The sequence below is a fragment of the Cyphomyrmex costatus genome, unplaced genomic scaffold (genome assembly GCF_001594065.2).
Source record: "Cyphomyrmex costatus isolate MS0001 unplaced genomic scaffold, Ccosl1.0 scaffold97, whole genome shotgun sequence".
NCBI classification, from domain to species: Eukaryota; Metazoa; Arthropoda; class Insecta; order Hymenoptera; family Formicidae; genus Cyphomyrmex; species Cyphomyrmex costatus.
Genome location: NW_017280561.1, coordinates 476,608 through 497,324, shown reverse-complemented (window position 1 = coordinate 497,324; position 20,717 = coordinate 476,608). Strand labels below are relative to the sequence as shown.

The window sequence follows — 20,717 nt, the reverse complement described above, 5'->3', positions numbered from 1 at the left end:
ATTTCATTTGATTTTGTATGATTTCATCTGATAACAATTAACTTTTTTCTCTATATATGAAGTTATTTGGGAAAATAAATGATTTTATCTAATATTACACAATTATTTCTCAATAATTAATTAAGCAAAATATTAATGGCTATACAGAGTTAAACGTTGTTTTCGGTGCGCAAATTATGTGCAAATATATCTTCGATACAAAAATTCTAATGTTTTGGTCCTATTATTTGGAACATCATTAGCGACAATATAAAATATGCAATTTGAGTATTGTAATACAATATTTTATTGCATATAAAATTCAAAATTTTTAAATTTCTAAAATTATATGTAATAACAGAAAGTTTTTGTGGATACCAAAGATCTATCAAGGTAGCAAACTGGTGTTACTTTTTGTCATTTTAATGTCAAAACGACGTCTTTAATTTTATTTTGACGTGAAAATGGCGACAAATAATTTGCGTTTTCCAGGAAGAAATATGTAACACAGTGATCACTCCATCTTTGTTTAACATTAGCAAACAACAAAGATATAATAATTTACTGTGTTATACTATGACCTATGTCTTTTGCTAGAAAGCATCCAAAGTCAGCTTATTATCTGGATCTTAACAGAATTGCCATTCGTCCTCTTTCTTTCGAATACCATTGTCCTTGTTTTTTGCCTTTGGGGGATATTCAGCAAGATTTTCTGAAGTCTAAAATAATTACAAACATTCGAAATTTTTCAAAGAATTTTCTAAATATTTTCCTTTAATTTCTTATTTAGATATCGATATTTCATTTGGTCTCAATCAATATTAAAATATGATTTTTTCACAGTTTAAATTGAAGATTTAAGTGATGCCTTATTGTAGGAAGTCTCTAAAGAAAAAAAATTGAAATAAAATCTTTAATATATTGGTGAAAGAATATTGGACACAGCTTTTGTTAAAACTTCGTCTTTCTTCACACGTCCTTTCCGTTCGAAGCAAGTATCTCCGAAAATGTCGAAGGAGATCGATAAACCGGTGTACCTCGGAAAGTTCAAAATATTGGCAAACAGCCAAAAGCTACACGATGACAGGATAATATCGTGTGCTGCTACGGCGTCGAAATAACCGCGTGTTCGAGAGATGAAAGCGTGATTTTATACGGGTACACCGTTGAAGAGTTAGATTTACCGTCAGAATCGCCTCGCTTGCTTTTCGCCTCGGATTTGGAGAGTAATTTCCGCCGACCATGAAGTTAACGGCCTGCCAGCGAGTATGAAGGGAAAAAAGAGAGGAGCAATTCGATTCACGAAACGTGCTCTCGTCGGAAGAATTGTAGCATTTGGCTGATTAGAAATCCCAAAAGGGTATGAAAAGAGAAATTCCTTCTTTTAGAAACTATCTATTCTGGAACAATCTCTCAAAGAGTCCACAATTAAATATCTAAATAAATACGATCGTTCTCTTCAAAAGTGATACAACTAAAAAGACATGATTTTTAAATTATTGATCATGAAGATAGATAAACTTTCCTAGTAATCAAACGCGAACTAACTTAACATTGATAAAAAAATCGTCAAGACAATATAACTTATAAAAAGAGAAGTCAAAAAAATTAACTATCATGTAGTTTTTAATTATAAGACAAAAATTACAGAAGTGACATTTAATTGTTTAAGTTAAAAATATGTTTCTTTAGCCAATATTATTTAATTAATCAATAATTTTCTATTAAAAAATATTTTCTCATCTTTTTAAAGAAACTTGTTTTTTTTTAAATTGTGCCACTTTTGAAATAAAGAAACGATACGTTTATGTAACCCACTTAAAATGTTAATTAATATTACGATGTATAATAATTGTATTAAATAAAAAATGCGAAAAATAATGTGACAGAATTACATAAAAGTATATTAGAGAAGTAACGATAAAATATAATTAAGTTGAAATAACTAATGGTAGACATTAATTCATGTAGAAAGGAATATGTAATAGATTAGGATAATCAATAAACTTTCCCGATCGAGCTTCGTCACGTATTCCTCATAATTTTCAGCGTATGTGTCGATGAATCGTGGAACAATAAAAAGAAATGTAGGTTGAAGAAGCGATTCCAACGCGCGCTTCGACGGAAATCACGACGTTCGCGTGACAGAAGAACTGATTCGAGTTCCCGGTGATAAAAGTGTTTCCCAGTGAGTGCGTTTTAATTTATATTACAGCCTCTGCGCAGTACCATTTGATTTCTCGGTCGAGCGTAAATTTCGACCGGGAGAAGAATCTAAAGAATGATCTATCTCTATTGTTCCTATTAATAGAACACTCTTCTTTTCTCTAGTTGAATTTCACGATGACATCATAAACGTGACGAACCATAGAAACGAAGTAAAAAGAAAAGTAAGTATATTCAAAAATAAATTCCTCGTAATTATCGGAATTTTTTCGGAAGAAATAATTTTGCCTCAAGTGTTGGGTTGAAACAAAAGTTCGTAGCACTTTTCAAACTTTCAAATGTAAGCAGCTTTAACTTTGTTAAAAATAAATGAAATTTAAATTTTAAAAAGTTCTAGAGCTTATACATTCTCTACTTTTGGAAGGTCACTATGTCTTTGGAGTTTTGTTGAATTTAGTAATTTTTATACATAAAAAACTATGAGTTGGACAAAAAGAAAAAATTTTTTTCTCCGTTTTTGAATCTGTCATAAGCGCGAAAGAACTTGAAAAAAATGTTCGTTTTTCTGAAAGCTTAAAATTTTTCCTATAAAATCGTTTTTAAAAATGTTCCTATGATTTTTTATTATTAAATTATATATTTATGGATTAATTAAAAGAAGCATTTTGATTTTGATTGTTCATAACTTCGTTACAAATATCACATATCATTACTGTAATAAAAAAAATCGATTCTTAAAGCTGAATTTTCGGTCTATTGAATTGACAAATTGTTTATATAAATTTTTTAATAAAAATTTAAATATAATAAATAAAATAGCATAATATGAACTTTTGTTCTGACCTAATACCTAAAAATTTAGATATATATAAATTAATACAAGAGAAAATAATTTTGTTGGACTATCAAAATAATTATATAGACTTAGGTGATTAGAAATATCTAGAATGTCAGAACTTTTTTAACATTGCTTATTATGCTTAAGTTTCCTCTATAATTATTTTTTTTAACATTTTTTTATCAAAATAATCACAAATAACATCAGCTTGCAGTTTGCTGGGACATAATTATTTTATGGTCCAGCAAAATTATCTTCAAAACTGTACCTACATAAATATTTTAAAAATCTCAGCAAAAATTCATTCTTTTCTTTCCTATTGACATCGATTCTCGCTACGTCGAGATTGAATTATTATGCAGAACCATAAAGCGGAATTGCGAAAAGTAGCTTCTTCCAGCCTATCACGGAGCCTCGACCTTCGACGATGGTAGGTGGTCGTAGGGTGAAGCATACGATGAGCAATGAAACCACCACCACGTCCATGGTCATCGACGGCGTTACCAATAGGAGCGACAACAATGTCGTTGTCTCTACTGTACAACCGACCACCACTCAGCAAGTAAGCTCCTCTCTCTCTCTCTCTCATTCGTCGTGCATCTTCGTTTTCATTACGTCGACGCGTATCACGTCGACGGGTCGGTCGCGCGACGTCTCGCGGCCTCGGGAGAGCGAAGAGCGGTAGTCTATCTCGCGGGACGCGCGACTCCTCCGCAAAGTGTCGCGTCGTCGTGCGATATCGGACTCTCGCGCATTCAACGTTCTCGAAGTTAAACGCAACATTGTGATTATTCAGCGAAAAAAAAAAACAGACAAAGTCGTACCGCGCGCGGTTGACAGAAGTTTGTACGATACACACGCGTATAACAAGATAGACTTCGCCACGGCGTCTTCGAGTGAAGCGATCTAGATCTCGCTCCAGAAGTAAGTTGCTCCAGTTTTGGTGAGCTTTTGGTGCATAAATACGTATATCAAATGTGCGACGACATAAAGAGCAGCGATACTACTTTGAGGCATTGTCAAGAGGCATTGTCAAGAATATTTCTTCTCATCGCGACCTTAATATCAGCAAATAAATCTAACGCTTTATTATTATTCTAAAGTCTTTATTATTATTCTTATTCTAGTCTAAAGGGTTAATAATAAATTATAAATAAAATTTATATAAACTCTCTCTCTTAAACGATTTATATAAAAATTCACACAATTATCAGTCATTTATACAAGTGTTACATTATTAAATGTACATTACTGAAATTAGACCGAAGACTTTATTTTCGTTTATTTTAGACATTCGTAAAAGTTGTGTGTTTAGTTGAGATTAATTATGAAAATATTTTCTGTAGCTACAGAGAATTCCAAAGTTTAACCTTTGTAAATTGTTGAAATGATCACAACACTCCCCAGGTACAGTTTTCGTTAAAATCTTGTATAAGAACTGTTCTAGAGGAAAAGAAAATAGAAAATATTACCTACTTAATCGGTGCTCAAAAATCTTACAGTTCATTATTTTTATATTTTTTTCTCAAGATTATATAATAACTATAATATAAATTTAAACTTTAAGTAGATATATAAAAGTAGTTACAGCACTCTACGATTAATTATCTTAAAAACTGTTTTGAAGAAGAAAAATAAAAAAGATTGCCTAAGATCTTAATGTTAATTATTTTTACATTCTTCTATCTATCTCATAAAAATATAAATAATATAAATTTAATTTTCTATACATATGATTAAAAAGACTATAAGAATAAAATTTGTTTGGAGTATTCTGAGTACCACTCCCTGTTTAAAGGTTAACTTAATAACGTAATATATATATCAGTAATAATATAACTATATAATTAAAGACTTTTTTATGATATTCTCATCACTCTATCTATCAAATTGCATATATCTTTAAAACCCACTTAAATGTCAATCAAAATTACTTTACGGTTTATAAATTTAAATTTTTTATTAATTATTTTTCACAAAACTTCCGAGGAAGTGCCAAAAACTTGTAAATGCGCAACAGATGCTCGTGAACGAATAAGGAAAACGTGAGCGTTGCTCTCGCATTCGTACCTTAATAACTCGTGTGTGTACGTAGGCACACACGAGGCACCGACCGATGCGAGAGCTTAACTGACATATAAATAGCGCATTTAAAGAGAGCCGACTAGAATTTTCCCGCGTGTACGTCTTGCGAGACCGTCAGGAAGGCACGACTCGCTTTTCGAGGAAGACTGTACGACTGAAACGGATCTAGCGATTGTATGGGCCGACACGTGATCGAAAGACGTCAGAGACCTCGCTAGAAGAAAACTTCCCCTTCGAAGTGTGCGTGTAATTTATTAATTTTTTTTTTTCGGTGTCCAGGCGGTATTCGGGCTCGTGATGTAAATGAATAAATTGATGTCGTGAAACGAATTTGGAGTCTCCGTTGCTTAAGTCTCCGTCACGGATCGCTCGTGACACTCGTGATTTGTAAATATAGCGTTGATATTTATCATTACAGTGCGAGAAAACTCTGAACGCGTCAATTTGTATTCGACAAACCGAAAGATGATTCTTTACTGATAATTATGACAAGATAAAAATTAGATATATATGGACTTATATATATTTCCCTAGATGTAATTCTTTAAATTTTTTTTTCAGATATAATTATTTAAAAACTAACATTTAAATACTCAGATATATATTATAATCCTCAATAAAGTTATATATTTCAGGCAATAGTTTTTATAATAAATAAATAATTTATTTCCATAAAAATTCACTGGTATTAAAATTAAGATTCTATAAAACTAAAGATATATTTTTAGATACATTTCTTTTAAAAAAATTATACTTAAATACTCAGAAACACATATTTTATTTTTATATAAAGCTTGCCAATCTCAGACGATGAAACATAATAAAATAAAACTAATTGAACAACTTATTGAATCTACGGATAATCGAGTTGAATGGCGATAGAGTACGATGCGAACTAGAGAACCGATCAATATGTGAATTTTAGTTCTCTCTCGAGACTAATTCCGTACGTTCGGCAGAAAGTCCGACGGATCTTCGAGGAGCAAGCCAGGTGGCAAGAAAGCGGCCCACGCAGACGCGCAAAATGTACATCATCGAGCACTGCCTACTGCGTGGTTAACAACTACAGCATCGTCGCCTCTAGGGGCGAACTTGCTCGAAATAACCGCGCCGCGAATGAAACAACGACGACGACCAACGTCACCACCAAGAGACGAGCATCGTCGATCGTAAACGGGAGACTCCACTCCAAGGAAGAGTCCGCTCGGAGTGGCAGCCTCATCACAGAAGAGGAGTCGAGGAAGTCGAAGAACGTGTCCAAAGACTCGGCGAGATCGGGCGTCTTAAGGAACATCCAACGAGGTATAATCAAGTCCGCTTCCGTGCCAAAGGACTTGAAGGAAGGTGCGTTGTATAATTTCTAAACTTATCAAGAGTTTTTGAAAATTTAAAAAATAATTTATCGCTTATAATTCAGTAATTTTTTTTTATATTTTTATCGAAGTTGCTAATTTTTTTTAGAAGAGAAATTTCAGTTATTTAATGAGTACTAATACTTGCAACAGAAATTTTCGTCGTCTATTATTATTTTTAAATTTATTAATTTGTTTTAACTCATTATTTATTTATTTGTTTTGTACTCATTTTTTAATTGAAATATAACTACTATTTTGTTCACAAGAGGAACTCCAATTAATGAGTGTTGATAATAATATTATTATCTTTCATTATATTGATAATAATACTAATAAATACAAATTCTTGCACATTTATTTTCTATGACAATGTTAACTTCTTTGCTTACAATTAGAACAAAACAGCTTATAGATATATGAATACATCGACTAAAAGAAGCGCCGATTATATACGGTTAAAGTTAAGATGTTAGAATAATATATCTATATACAGTGAGCGCAAAGAGTATTTGTAAAGAAAAAAAATTTTTTTTTATTTTTAAAAAGTAAACATTATCCAACAAGAAATGACTTATTACGTCGATGTTGAATAGATATCGATGATTTCGATACCAATTCGATTCGAGATCTAATTGATGATTATTTCTTGCTATGTTATTAATAATTTATTCATATAAAGAATAAAATACAATTGTATATTTCTCAAAATTATTGTGTCAAATAGATGTGTAATACCTAAACGAAATATATTATTATCTTAAAAATAAGACAAAAATGAAAATAATATTATTTGGAGAGATACATAAAAAGTATTTGTATAATTGAGAAATTTAGCTCCTAAAAACAGAAGCTTATCGGTTGTTTATGCTAAACGTATTCATTGTATAAACTGCTAATTAATGTTTATTTTTCACAAATAAAACTTCTTTGTAAAAATTTTTTTGTACGAATACTTTTTACACTCACTGTATATATTTTAAATTTTATCTCAATTTTCAAGTATAAATACGTGTCTATTACTTGTAATTAAACTAAAATAATAACAATCTCCTTTCAAATTAAAATGCTATTATGCCATTTTAATTTATTTGATATTTGGAAAATTTGTGCTTATACTATTTACGTTTTTCTGGATACCTAAGCGTAGTTAACATGCCTTTTATTTGATTTGGAAGGAGAGATTATCGTCATCATCAGCTATTCTAAGTTTACGCCAAAAGCTAGGCGACAAAATTATTTTCGACAGAAAAGTTAATTTCCTGTACTATCTGTATCCCTCTAATGGCTACTTGACTATAGAAATGACGATGCTGACGTCGATGCATGTTGACTGCTGTGATAATTTGTATTTTCGCTCTTTCCGTCTCATGGGTAACCACTGGCGAAACAACAATATATAACGAAAATCACATGTCTCGTAGTTTCTGATTAGAATTGCAAATGAAACTACGGGTTACACAGAACTTTTTATAACAGTTTCAACGCGGTGAACTCGTTTTCGAGCATGAGAAACGGAGCCGCATTGATTAAAAATTCACGAAAACAGTCCATTCAATATAAAATAAATTAAGTTAATTATACGTAATCTCTTACTAAATTCCATTAATTCGTTTCAAAATAAAAGGGGACACATTTCCATTTATATGTAAGGGCGACCGGACCTCCATTATTAACCGTTTCGGGAAATGTTTAGGTTTGTGCAATTGGTATTATATCTAATTGCCCATACTATGTATCTAGATGACAGTGATCAACTTCCGTTATCTTTCCATAAACATGCTGTTAAAGAATCTCGTAGTGCGAAAGTAATTACTTTGCCTATCAAAATTTCTTATACATTATTTCTACAAAGTATATATACTTATTACGAATTACATACATGATTTTACACATCTTTCCGCATTTTCTCTGCAGTGCAGGTAATCATTTATTGTTTACTTTAATGTTTTTTTTATATTTCAACGTCTTTTATTATATATGTATTAGATACAACGGAGCACAATGGGCCATCTCTTGTTAGGGCACTATGGGTCATATATAGTACTAACAGGCGTTTAAAACAATTTGCATATATGCATAAAAAATTATGTAATTGTATTTTACGCGTGTCTTTATGATAAAAGTGTAATTAGATAAATCTCTTTATACATTTGGTTATTTATAAACTATGCAAATTTGTCTAGATAAGTTCTCATCGGTTTAGATTTAGATTAGGTCAAAGTTTCGTGATGAAATTAGACAATACAAATTCTTTTATATTCTTTCAGAAAACACGATAAAAATGGTTAGAAAATATATAAGAAAGTCGTCTAAATGGTACACATGTGTCTGATCCATGGTACCTCGAGTATGGGATACCATGGGTCATTTCTAAAAATTTCTTTTTCGATTTTTATTTAAAAAACAAATCAATATTTATGAAAAATGCTCAATAAATCTTAAAATATACATTATCCCTTAATTATATAAAAAAATGGAGACCAAAAATCTTACATTTTTATGTATTTTTTACTGTTTTGTAACTCATGATGCTCCGGTCTCCCCTACAATTTAATTTTTTAAAACTCGTGCGTCATGCACGCATTGCGACTTGTCAGTTCAGGCTAGAACGAAACAAAATAAATATTCACTGACATTGATTTGAACGGCGCATAAAGTTCTAAGCGTTCACACGATCTACTCCACGATTTGTTTATTTGCGCGAAATATTTTATGGCAATCTACGACAGGTGCGAGCGTCCGCTAAATACATCTATTTAATGCCTGCGACTGCAGACTGCTAAGGACGCCGCGGCGCGAGACGTCTTGAAAAGTAACACCGGCCAAATATAGAGCCATGACTCCGCAGGTCTTCCAGTAAGAGAAAGAACGTTGCAACGGGTGCCGGAGGAGGGAATCCTGAAGAGGTCTTCCGCCTTCCTGGCGAGTCTAGCGCATCATCATCCCTCCAGCAGACTCGCCGAGAGGAATTCACCGGACGACGAGTTGACCAAGTTTCTCAAGCCGTCGGACGACTATGAGTTTCGCGGTTCTTTATCCTCGAGATATACCGATCTGAAAGGATACTTCTCGATCCTGACTAACAGCGACAACGCGGAATTGTGTGCTCTACGACCGTCACATAGTGTCCAGACATTATCTACGAGCTTGAAGAAGAAGGGTGTCGGAGTAAAGAAATCGGTCTCCTTCAGCTCCGATACCAGCTTCGAGGAAAAGCGCGTGCCGTACCGGAAGCCTGCCGTTCACGAAGCCAAAGTCTATCGCAAAGGCGTGCTTCAAGGTGAGTTCTGCGTGTCTCATAACATTCGCTTTATGGCGATTTCATAAATTTTTTTTTATACAATATTATATTAGTTTTTACTAAGTAAAACATCTACTATATTTTAATAAATATAGTTAACTTTTCGGCAATGTGAAATTTCCACCCTTTGTCTGCAACCTGAGTCTTCGAACTTCGTATAATGCATCTTTTTATATCATTTTGAATAAAAATCTGAAAAAATGTTATACATTTGAAAACTTTAACAATGAGGTTTTGTTATTATAGAAGTTGCATTTTATTCATATTTTACAGATTTTTGGCTTATCAGAATTCACGATGAAAAATCTACTGTTTAAAACCTAATATTGCTGAGAGAAAATAAAATATAAATTTGTAGCCTTTTGCTATTTTTTTTAATGTTCTAACTGATAAGAAGAACGTTTATGTATTGATAACCGTTCGTTTCACATTGAAATCTAAAGATACATCTCGGATTAATATAAATATTTTACTTTTGAAATTTAACAAATTTATCAAAAAGCAATCTTTAACATATATTTTAAAAAGCACTTGTATAGTTATGTATTAAATAAAAATTATATATAAATTCTTATAATTACAGTCGACAAATAAAAAATGTACTTTTTTTATATAATATAAAAATTTAAAACTTTGAAACAAAAATGAGATTTAAGGAAAAATATATTTTACATTTTAAAGTTAAAATCTAATTACTCTTATTTAATTATTCAATAACCTGAAAATGACATTTTAATACGCATGAATGAATATAAATATGTAAATTGAAAATATATTTATTATTATACTTACATTTCAAACAATGCATTTTATTATAAATGTTTTATTTAAAAACTTACAATTAATGAAAAAAATATTAGATGTTTATGACATTTTTAATATTACTTCTATTTATAACATTTAATGCAAATATAATAACAATGTTCGACGCTTCATATAGTACAAAATTATCGTTTAAGTTTTAATTTTTTTTAATAGTTTGTGAAATTTTTTGAAATGTAAACAAGAATTAGTTGAAAATAAAGAAATAATAAAATTTTGTATAAAAAGTACTTCCTCTGTACACGATGATTCATTAGTGACTCAATGATACGAATGCATAAGTCAGCAACAAAAACTTGTCCTTTAAATGTTAAACTTTTTTTTATCAAAAAGATATAAAAACCATTGTTTAGCGAGATATTCCTGATATTTTAAAGAAAAAAAATGCGCGGAACATGCATGATCCATCGTGTGTGTATTAAGGATTAATGTTGAAAGAGTTTGTTTTAAAAATATCACAAGCTTTAAAATTTATGACCGTAAAATTTGAAACAGTTTGCCAGTTTCAAAGCGTTATAGTCTATCTTATAAACTTAATGCAGTAGACAATAATAAATTTTGATATATTAGATATAATTACAATTGCGCAATTAATCTAACAAAATTTGTTTATGATTAGTTATTAGCTTTGAAATAATAAAAAATAACGAAACAGTATTATATAAGGCGAATGTAAATCTTCACAGATCACATACGCAAAGAGACGATTAAATCAAAAGTGCCGCCCTCGTGGGAAATACCCTCTGGGGGCCCTACGGCCCTTCTGAGGGCCGCCAGAGAGGCTGACGATACTGGTCTCAAAGAAATCGTCGCACAGGCTCGGAAAGTAGGTCTGAAAGGCATGGATGTCAACGTGGTCGACAGTAGCGGCAGGGTGAGTGCAAAAGTTTTTCTAATTAATTGTATTAGTCTCTAATTGCTATTGCGCTCCGTAACTTAAAAATTACTTTATAATCTTCTATTTGTCGTTTACTCTGTATCGTATAGCGTATACAACGTGTTTGCGTGTGTCTGTGAAAAATGTGCCTTATAAAATTGTAAAAAAAATTCAATAGTGCATCGAAATTTGCGAATTCACGGAAAGAAAACATAAATGAAATATGCTTCTTTAAAAAATGATACCACTCAAAAAGCGTGATTTTCGAGTTGAAAGCACACTTTTATTACACAATTTGAGTGGAAACTATCGATTGAGGGTACGTAGAATTTAATCGGTTCAACCGTTATTAAAATCCGATAAAATCTCGATCCCCCGCACTCGCGGTCTCGCGTAAAGAACACGGTAGTGTCATTGCGCTTGCTTAGTGCTGAGATATTTCCGTGTTACCTGATAAATGCTTATGTTATTAATTAATAACAAAAACTTACATATTTTTGTGGTGCTAAAAGGAATTCACTAAAGCATCTTGTTATTAGACGTTTTAGACGTTTCAAAATTTCAACTATATAAACCATTGCAATACCTTAGAAATTAAGATAAATCGAATTCAATAATCAGCCTATATGAATATAACAAATCTATAAAAAATAAGATAACATAAAATTACTCCGAATCATCTTACTGTTTAAAAATAGGAAACTGTTTCGGGGTCACCAAGACTCGTATGTCCAAATTTTATGGATTTAATATACATTACCCTACCATAATAAATATGAACAAAATTGACACATTTAAAAAGGGACACATTTATTAGAAAATTATTAAAATCATCATAAATCATGACGTAAAGAGAATGATTTTTAAGGATTGTAGAACAAAAATGATATTGAAGCATATGTTTTCTTGACGCAATATTATTTGATTAGTCAATAATTTTTTCAAGTTAAAAATGGTTTCTCCCCTTTTCTGAGAAATTTAACTAATTGATTAAATTAATTTATTTATTGAGTTGTGTTATTTTTAAAGTAAACGAGTGATATGTAAACTAAATGTATTTAAAAAATGGTGTACGAATAATTATTAAATATTATACATACATTTAATGATTGACCAAAATAATTACGAATTATTTCATGAATCCGAAATTGACTGATTTAGTTCAAAGCTCTTTCGAAACTGCAATCTGGGAACGGGAGATGGGCGAAATGGCTCACACTAAACGAATCCGACGGATTGGAAAGCCGGCGGCGATTTGTAATTAACAGCGCGCGATTCGCGATCGATGAAAGTGCAATTAAGACCGAGCGAGTCGCGCGCGACGGCAGGAAACAAATTTCGCCTTCGAATGGATCTATTTTTAAATCGTCCGACTGTGATTCCGGTGATTTCGAGGCGCGAGTTTCGCTTCTCGCGAGTTATGTAAAAATGTATACAACTACATCAAACCTCGGCGGATCGCTCAACGATTTATTGCAGACGGTCGGGAGGTAACAGAAGCGTAAAGTTTCGAGATTTTATTACTATTCTCACTCACTGCTCTTTTTCTGTTCTTTTCGTCAGCCCGATAAAATTCAGTTAAAACGGATAACACAATTCACTTAATAAAAATCTTCCACTCTAAAAAATATGAATAAAAAATATGAGCATACGGATTTAACAGATTATGCGATATTTGTATAATTCTTACTATGTTGGTGTTGATATAAACACACGGTATATAGATTTAACACTGTGGTTCAAAAGTCATGGTGTTACATGTATATATCCGCATACATTATGTCGGTATTTATTTATATATATATCATATTCACACATGGATAGCTTAGAGCAAGAGTAAACAATACTTTAATTTTTTTTATCATTCTACGCGCGTTTTCTAGAAAGGATCTTTATACGGCCCCAAAGAGAATTTTCGGTTATGTTTCGTGCTGCTTCGTACTACGATGCATCTCAATCAGATAATCGGTGTAACTAGCATGATGGAGAACTTTTCTAATTGCTGACGAAACTGTATAATTATACCAGACTGTTTTCCGGCCAGCGCGTAGATTAAGCAGCGGAGGATCGATCCGACGAAACGGATTCGACCATCACAGTCAGCCGCGGAGGTCGGCAAAAATTCGATGCTCATGGTACTTTCATTAGCGCCCACGTGCGATATCCTCGTGCACGTAGCATCGTGGAAAAGTACCGAATTGCCTGTCGGGCCCCCAGCTCTGCCCAGCTTTTACAACAAGCCAGGTGTAAAATCGCTCTCCGAGAGGAATAAGATTGGTTGCGTTCCCAGGGGAAATATGTATATGTATATGTATATGATATCGCTCGAGAAACCATTGGAATATATCTCTCGGTAGACCTAGAATTAATTTTTTTCAGTAAAAGTTTTTTTAGTGGCACGCACTTCATCTGTGGATGTTTAGTTTTAAGGCCGATATTTATAATTGGTTTTTAGATTTACTTCTTAAGCACAGTCTTAAGATTACGTTCTAAATACACTCATAAGTCGCAATCATAGAGTCGTATTAACATTAATACGACTTAAAGTATAAGAACCGGTTATGAATACTAGTTTACAATTAGTAATGAAACTTTATCATATGAAAAGAAACAAATTGTTTTCCGATTAAAGTATGTGAATTCAAAAGTCTCTGAAATAATACCTATTCCAAATTAAATTGATGATGAATTTAATTTGCGATATTATTTTAGCTTCAATTTATAATTGTGCTTCAAGACAAGATTGACGCGCAGTCGATCTTGTCTAACTGGAAAATATTTAAAATTTATACAAGGAAATATTTTTAAGCACTAGATCTGTAGTCACGACCGTATTTGACATTTCTTTATCTACTTGATTTATTCATATAGCAGTCTACACTGTTAAATAGATATCACGGGAGCAATGGTAACTCAATCCTTTGAGTTAAATAACGTTTTGTTAATTTTCACTTTTACGTGTGTAAATCAATCCATTTCTGCGATTAATAAACAACATCTGTATTTAGATCCGTTTCAGAAGCTTGTTATGCTCGGTTGTAGAACATTTCGCCGTCGATTTCCAAACAATCCATATCAAGCTTTATTTAATCCAAATAAATCCTAAACTATCCTAATCTTACGACTATAATTAACATGAAAATCGCTTGTACGATTACTTTTAAAGCTACATCAATGGCCGTCAATCGCTCCTATAAGGCAGCCACCCGGCTACATTTGTTGCATCTCGGCTCTGTTCGCGTACGCACTTAGTGAATAAATTAAATTTCTTAGCGAATAATAAATTAAATTTCATTTTAATTTAATACATTTTTGAGTTAAATTATTGGATTCCATTTTATCTAAATTATTTTCGTAAAATTAACGATTATTGTGTAAGAACAGCGATCTATAGAAATTAAAAATAACTTAAATTTGGTATTATAGAATTAATATAGTAAAATTTAACTTATTATTAAATAAACAAAAAATGTAAAATACTTTATTATTATATAATTATATATTACTTAAAAAATCGTTCTAGTAGTATTACTAATAACGTCAAATACTACAACGTTGCTCAAATGTTTTGTACTGTAATGCGTGGTCTGCAATGGTAGTAGCAATAGTGTATGAGGCTGTAAGAATAAGAAATTGACCAATCACAATCGATTATTCTTCTCACGTTCGACTCAGATTGGTCAATTTCTTACTCTTACAGTCTCATTCATTACTGCTACTGCTATTGTAGTGGACCACGCATTTGAGTATATTTATGAGTACATGTCACGTTTCAGATATGAAAAAGATGAACATGTCAAGAGTTGGAATTGTGTATTTCTTAACAAGTCAAGAATGAAGTTTCTTTAATAAAAGCTTTTTATCCGTAATCGTACGCTGGGATTAAAAACGCTTAATAAATTTAAGACTGTATACTTATAGAAGTGATAAATTTTCGTGTAAAGAGGAGCATGTTATACCTTCTAATTAAAACACGTGGGATGGAAATTGAGCGAAGGAAAAACAAACTTATTTCATGTACATACAGTCGCGTTTTAGATATGGAAAGTTTGAAAGGCAATCGTGTCGGGAGTAAAAGCGCGATGAGTGACGATAGTTTGTGAAGCGATGTAACTAGATGCAGTAATTATCGTTGTTTCGAAGGATACTCATGATATGAGAAGTTTAACGTTCCGCGATGATGACTCGCATTCGTTACTATCAAACGATTCATGTTCGTAGACAAAATCGTGGACAGTTCCTTCGAAGAAGAGGACACCATATATTAACTTCGCGCATTGTTGAAGCTGCACGATTTGGTGTTTCATAATCGCCTCTTCCAAACAAACCGTCGCTTTCCCGCATGTCAGGATCGATACGAAAGCACGTTAATCTCGATCCCATATAGGAGTCTGCGACCGCATTCCGAATGCAGCGATGTCGCGTCGCAATTAAAGTCGGTTCGCGCTCCGTCTCTTCTGTCGTAGATAGAAATGCGGTCGTCCTTCGTGGAATCGCGGTGAACACTGCACTAAGGTCGGGACGAACGGAAACTTAATGTAGATGTCCCATGTAATTGTGATGGATAATCCCGAGGTCCTCAGTAACATCGTCGTTCTCCAAGGCCGCACACGTGGAGGAAGAGATGAGACACTCACACGTGCGTCGCGTCGAGAAATTGCGCTCGGTTACGCGCACCGTCTAGTTTAAAGCGATCAGTTACGTCTCGTATCAACCCTGATGGAAAAATATGCGATTTCCTTAAGTGACACGAGACAAACGCAACCGATGATTCAGCGAGGCTGCGAATCAAAGAATTCGCGCGAGGTTAACTATGTTATGTGTAAAAATAACTAAAACGTTAAAAATGATACACAGAGGAAACGATGACTTTAATTTACTCATTACTAAGATTTTATTACATTACTAAGACATTATAAAATTTCTCAGATTTTTTTATATAAATTAGAACACTTTTCTGAAATGATGAGATAATTTATTTAGAATTTTTCAAGTGAAGTTTGAAATATTCTAAGATTTTTTATTCTATAATTTCAATTTAAAAAAAACTCTGTAAAAAGATCTAATAAATTTTCAAGTATTTTTGCAGATACCTTCATAAATTTAAAATATCATAAATCCTTAAAAATATTTATCAAATATCACAAATACTTATTATATCTTATGATAATTTATTTATTCGAGTAGTGACAGAATTAAATTTTTTATTTAATCTTTAATATGTCAAACTAAATTTGAATTTTAATCTTTAATAGTTCAAATTAAATTTGAGTTACTTATATAAACCATAATTGATGATAGAGCTCAATGCAGAATTATTATGTTATATTTATACTTATTTTATATTTATACATATTTTTAGTCTTGTTGCTGTATTATATTTAGTATTACTGACATCAGCGCAAACTATAATATATATAACGTGCAAGAATATAAAAATATTCTGGCTTTTCTCAAACATTTTATTGAGGAAAATGTAAAATAAACGTTTAAACCGCGTGATCTCCTTCATTCAAAACTAACAAAATAGAACTCGCTGTGTTTACCGATTTACAGTTCGCGCGTCGTCTTCAAGGCAAACGCGTCTTCTTCCGAGCCGTTTGTTGGCGTAGTCTGTGTTTCAACGCCTGTTTGTATACCGGCGCATGCTGACGCAAGTAAAGCAATAACGTTCAAACGTCAATAGCCACTTAATAAATTGATTCTTAACGGATAGTCCATTGTGCATCTCGGTGTCGGTGGAGGCAGCAAACAATGGCAGAATGAGAACGTCTTCCTACGAGGTGTCACATGTACTTCTCAACAATCGCGATTTAAAACGCGATATTCATTCCCTTTTCAACATATTTACACGTCAGTCGAGTGTAGCAACAATGGGCGAAGCGCGGTATTCAAAGATAAATCCGATTAACAATTCATATAGGGGATGCCCGGATACGTTATAGCAATTCAGTAAGAGGAGAATCATTTCCTCGATCGGAATTTTTTATCGAGTTAGCTGAGATCAGCGGAAGCTAACAAATCCCACATGGAAGAAAAACGATTTTATTGAAGTATACGTATCTCAAAATTTAGCTAAATAAAAATAATTTTTATTGGACTATTAAAGTAATTATATAGAACGCTCAAGCTAAATTATTATCAAAATTTATTGGAGCACACAGTTGATAAATTTGTGTTTAATTTAACACAAAATAAACATATAAAAAGTAACACAAATATTATATAAAAAATAAATGTATAAAATATAACACTGACACAATTTGTAAGCAAATTGTGGAAACATATTTTTTCGTAGGAGAATCAATATTTATAAATGTGTGTGTGTGTGTGTGTTTTAAATTAGAGCATATGTTATTTATTTATCTTCGAATTTATGTCTCAAAATACATCACTCTAATATTATTTGTTTACTTACTCCTAAATTGTGCTATTTCAATTTAAAAAAACTCTAACACTCGGATATATTAAAGATTTAACACAAAAATTTTAACAAAAACCAGTTTTAACACAAACACAAAATGCTTTTTATTTTTCATCTTGCTCATTAATCTTGACTTTCTTATAATTATATAATAATTTTGGTTTGATAACATTATAATATTTTCAGATGTATATCTAGCTAAATTATAAACACTAGCTTAAATTTAAAGCAAAATCATTTTTTCCGTATAAAATTAAAATTCGTCCCATACCATGTTTAGTCATCTCAGTGCCGATTTACCGAATTAAAATCTGCGAAATATGTAGTGCTGTGGGATTGCGTGGTTTTTTTTCATGTCACGGTCGAACGCCGTAAAAGAGACATTGATATTGGAGGGAGGGGTGAATAATGTTTTCCGCTCAAAACGCGAGTTTACATAATCGGGTGTGCTTTCGACGCAAACTAACTCGGGGATTATTTGTTTATCATTGCAGACGGCTATAAGTTATATGGCTGGGAACGGTGCGGCGGCGATGCTTGAGCTGGCGCTCTCTTTTGAAGGTGTGGACCCGAATCTGCCTGACAATGAGGGTAATACACCGCTCCATTTTGCCGCTCAGGCCGGTGAGTGAACGATTATGTCACCCGAATATCAAGTTAAGGCGTAGATACAATAGAAGAAATAAGGAATAAGAAATTTCAACTATCAGAAACTATTCCAATGTATCCGATTTGTAGGTTGAAATTTCTTATTTCTTACTCTTAATTTCTTATTCCTTCTATTGTGTCTGCACCCTTACTGTAATTATATGAGAATTATATCTACGTGTACGATGCCGGAAAAATGTCAATAATATATTGCGGGAATCAATCCGTTTAATCCTGCAGTTTCTCAGAATTGAATTTCAGGAATATTTAGTGAAATCGTACGATTGCCTAAGTATAATAATATGGTTATAAATAGTATTAGATATTGCATTAAAGTATCTTAGACACTATTTGAATAGCAAACTATTTAGAGAGATATACGAACCTCTCTTTTGGTACCGAATAGAACTAAACTGCTCTCATTAAGTAGAAATATTTTCTATTTTCGTTCGAAGCAGATCTTAAATGCTTTAATTATTTAGTGATTATTTATTATAGAATTGAATTGAATTTTATTCCTTTGCTCGAATCTGAATTGAATCAAATTGACATATCCAAATCTAATTAAATCAAATCGAATTGTTGAAAAACATAACTTTAATTAAAGACCTAATTATTGTTAGATTGAATTTTAATATATAGATAATTAAAAAATTTCTAAACGTAAAAAATAATTTTGATTATTAGCTAGAAATATGATTTTATAAGATTGTTTATGTTTATGTATATAATTACAAATATACTTAATTCTATTCGTACTTTTTAAATTCAAAATTTTTGAGTTAGGATTTAAATTATGAAGATTCAAATATAATACGAATCTTTAATCTAATTTCATTCGATTCATATTTGAATAGTTCAATAGTTGAGAGCATTTCTACAGACAAATTAAAATATCTCTAGAAACATCTTAAAGAAATGTTTTTCTCTTCCGTGCTTATTTTTCTCTTTTTTTCGAGGGGGGAGGGAACTCGGAATATCATCTTTGGCAATTTATAATGAATGTTCCAAAAATGAATCTGGCGAGATACAGGAGTAGGATGGCCGCGTTTATTCATAGAGAAAGTGACAAAAATAAGTGTTGCATCAATCGTACAGCACAAACGTAGCAATAAATAGGAGTCAAAGGTGTGTTATAGTTTTTGTAGGAATCTTGAAAATGCGTTTATTCAGGGATGGTTTAGAATATAATTTACCTCTATGTTTATCTCTGCTTTTTTCGCTTCATAATCATTTCCCCTCGGTAGGTGGCAGACGCCTACGTGGCTGTAAAATAACTATATAATATACATCCGTTACAGTCGCGGATTAATCATGATACGGATTAATCATGAACATAAAAGATAACAGCACAAAGTTCAGGAGATGCTTATTTAGGTTTATGACTCATGGCGTTTAAAGGCTTATAAAGTGAGAAGATAACAAGTAGCTATATATATTAGAAGTGAATGATTATTAAATCCGTACTTTCTTCTTTTTATTTCGTAATGCTAATTTTTTTTATTGTACTTCTTTTCATACAGCATAGAAAAATATAATATATTAATTTGAAAAATGCACGGATAGTATATTTGAAAAAGAGAAACGGCTTATTTAATCGGCGTTAAATCAAGTAATCTCTTGTCTGTCAAACGTAAATATCCTCCAAGATCTTATAATCCTGTTATATTTTCTGCAAATGGGGACAATGTGCAGGGAATAGCGATAAGTGCCATCGGAAAATACAGGAAATGCGTCCAATACCAAATCTGCCGGCGGATTTTTCGCACTGGCATGACACGGGGATCCCATCGCGTGGCACAATCGCCGAAAATAGCGGAGAACATCGAACATGCCTCGTGCAACAAACGCGCAGCTACGCGATGACGCGTACTGAGAAAACGTTCCGAGCCAAAACATTACGAGTTATGAAATATGTGAGGTCTCGCACGCGAATAAAATCAGTATCGATGATGTCAGTACATGACCTCTGTTACGTATCTGGACAGGACAGACCGAATGCCTCAACATTCTTCTGGAGAGATGTCCGGACATCGAGGTAGACGCCAGAAATACCTTAGGCTTCACGCCCCTCATGAAGGCCGCTCTTCAAGGTAGAACCAAATGCGCGAAGATTCTCCTGTTTGCTGGTAAGCAAGTAGTTCAATGCGGACCATAATTAATTAATAAGTTTAATTTAATCCAACTGTTATAACAATTGGTAAGACAATAAGTCTGAATAG

The 20,717-nt window shown here is 32.4% G+C and overlaps 1 protein-coding gene across 1 annotated transcript in view; it reads left to right on the top strand.

Moving 5' to 3' along the window:
* LOC108782177 (uncharacterized) overlaps positions 1-20,717 on the top strand; it is a 31,319-nt gene that overhangs the window by 8,302 nt on the left and 2,300 nt on the right. Inside the window, exons 2-9 of the mRNA XM_018550366.1 lie at positions 2,029-2,167; positions 2,311-2,369; positions 3,384-3,545; positions 6,028-6,412; positions 9,272-9,703; positions 11,233-11,420; positions 18,342-18,471; positions 20,484-20,624. Coding sequence (XP_018405868.1) covers positions 3,411-3,545; positions 6,028-6,412; positions 9,272-9,703; positions 11,233-11,420; positions 18,342-18,471; positions 20,484-20,624 — 1,411 coding nt within the window. The 5' untranslated portion in view covers positions 2,029-2,167; positions 2,311-2,369; positions 3,384-3,410. The remainder of the gene's footprint in view (positions 1-2,028; positions 2,168-2,310; positions 2,370-3,383; positions 3,546-6,027; positions 6,413-9,271; positions 9,704-11,232; positions 11,421-18,341; positions 18,472-20,483; positions 20,625-20,717) is intronic.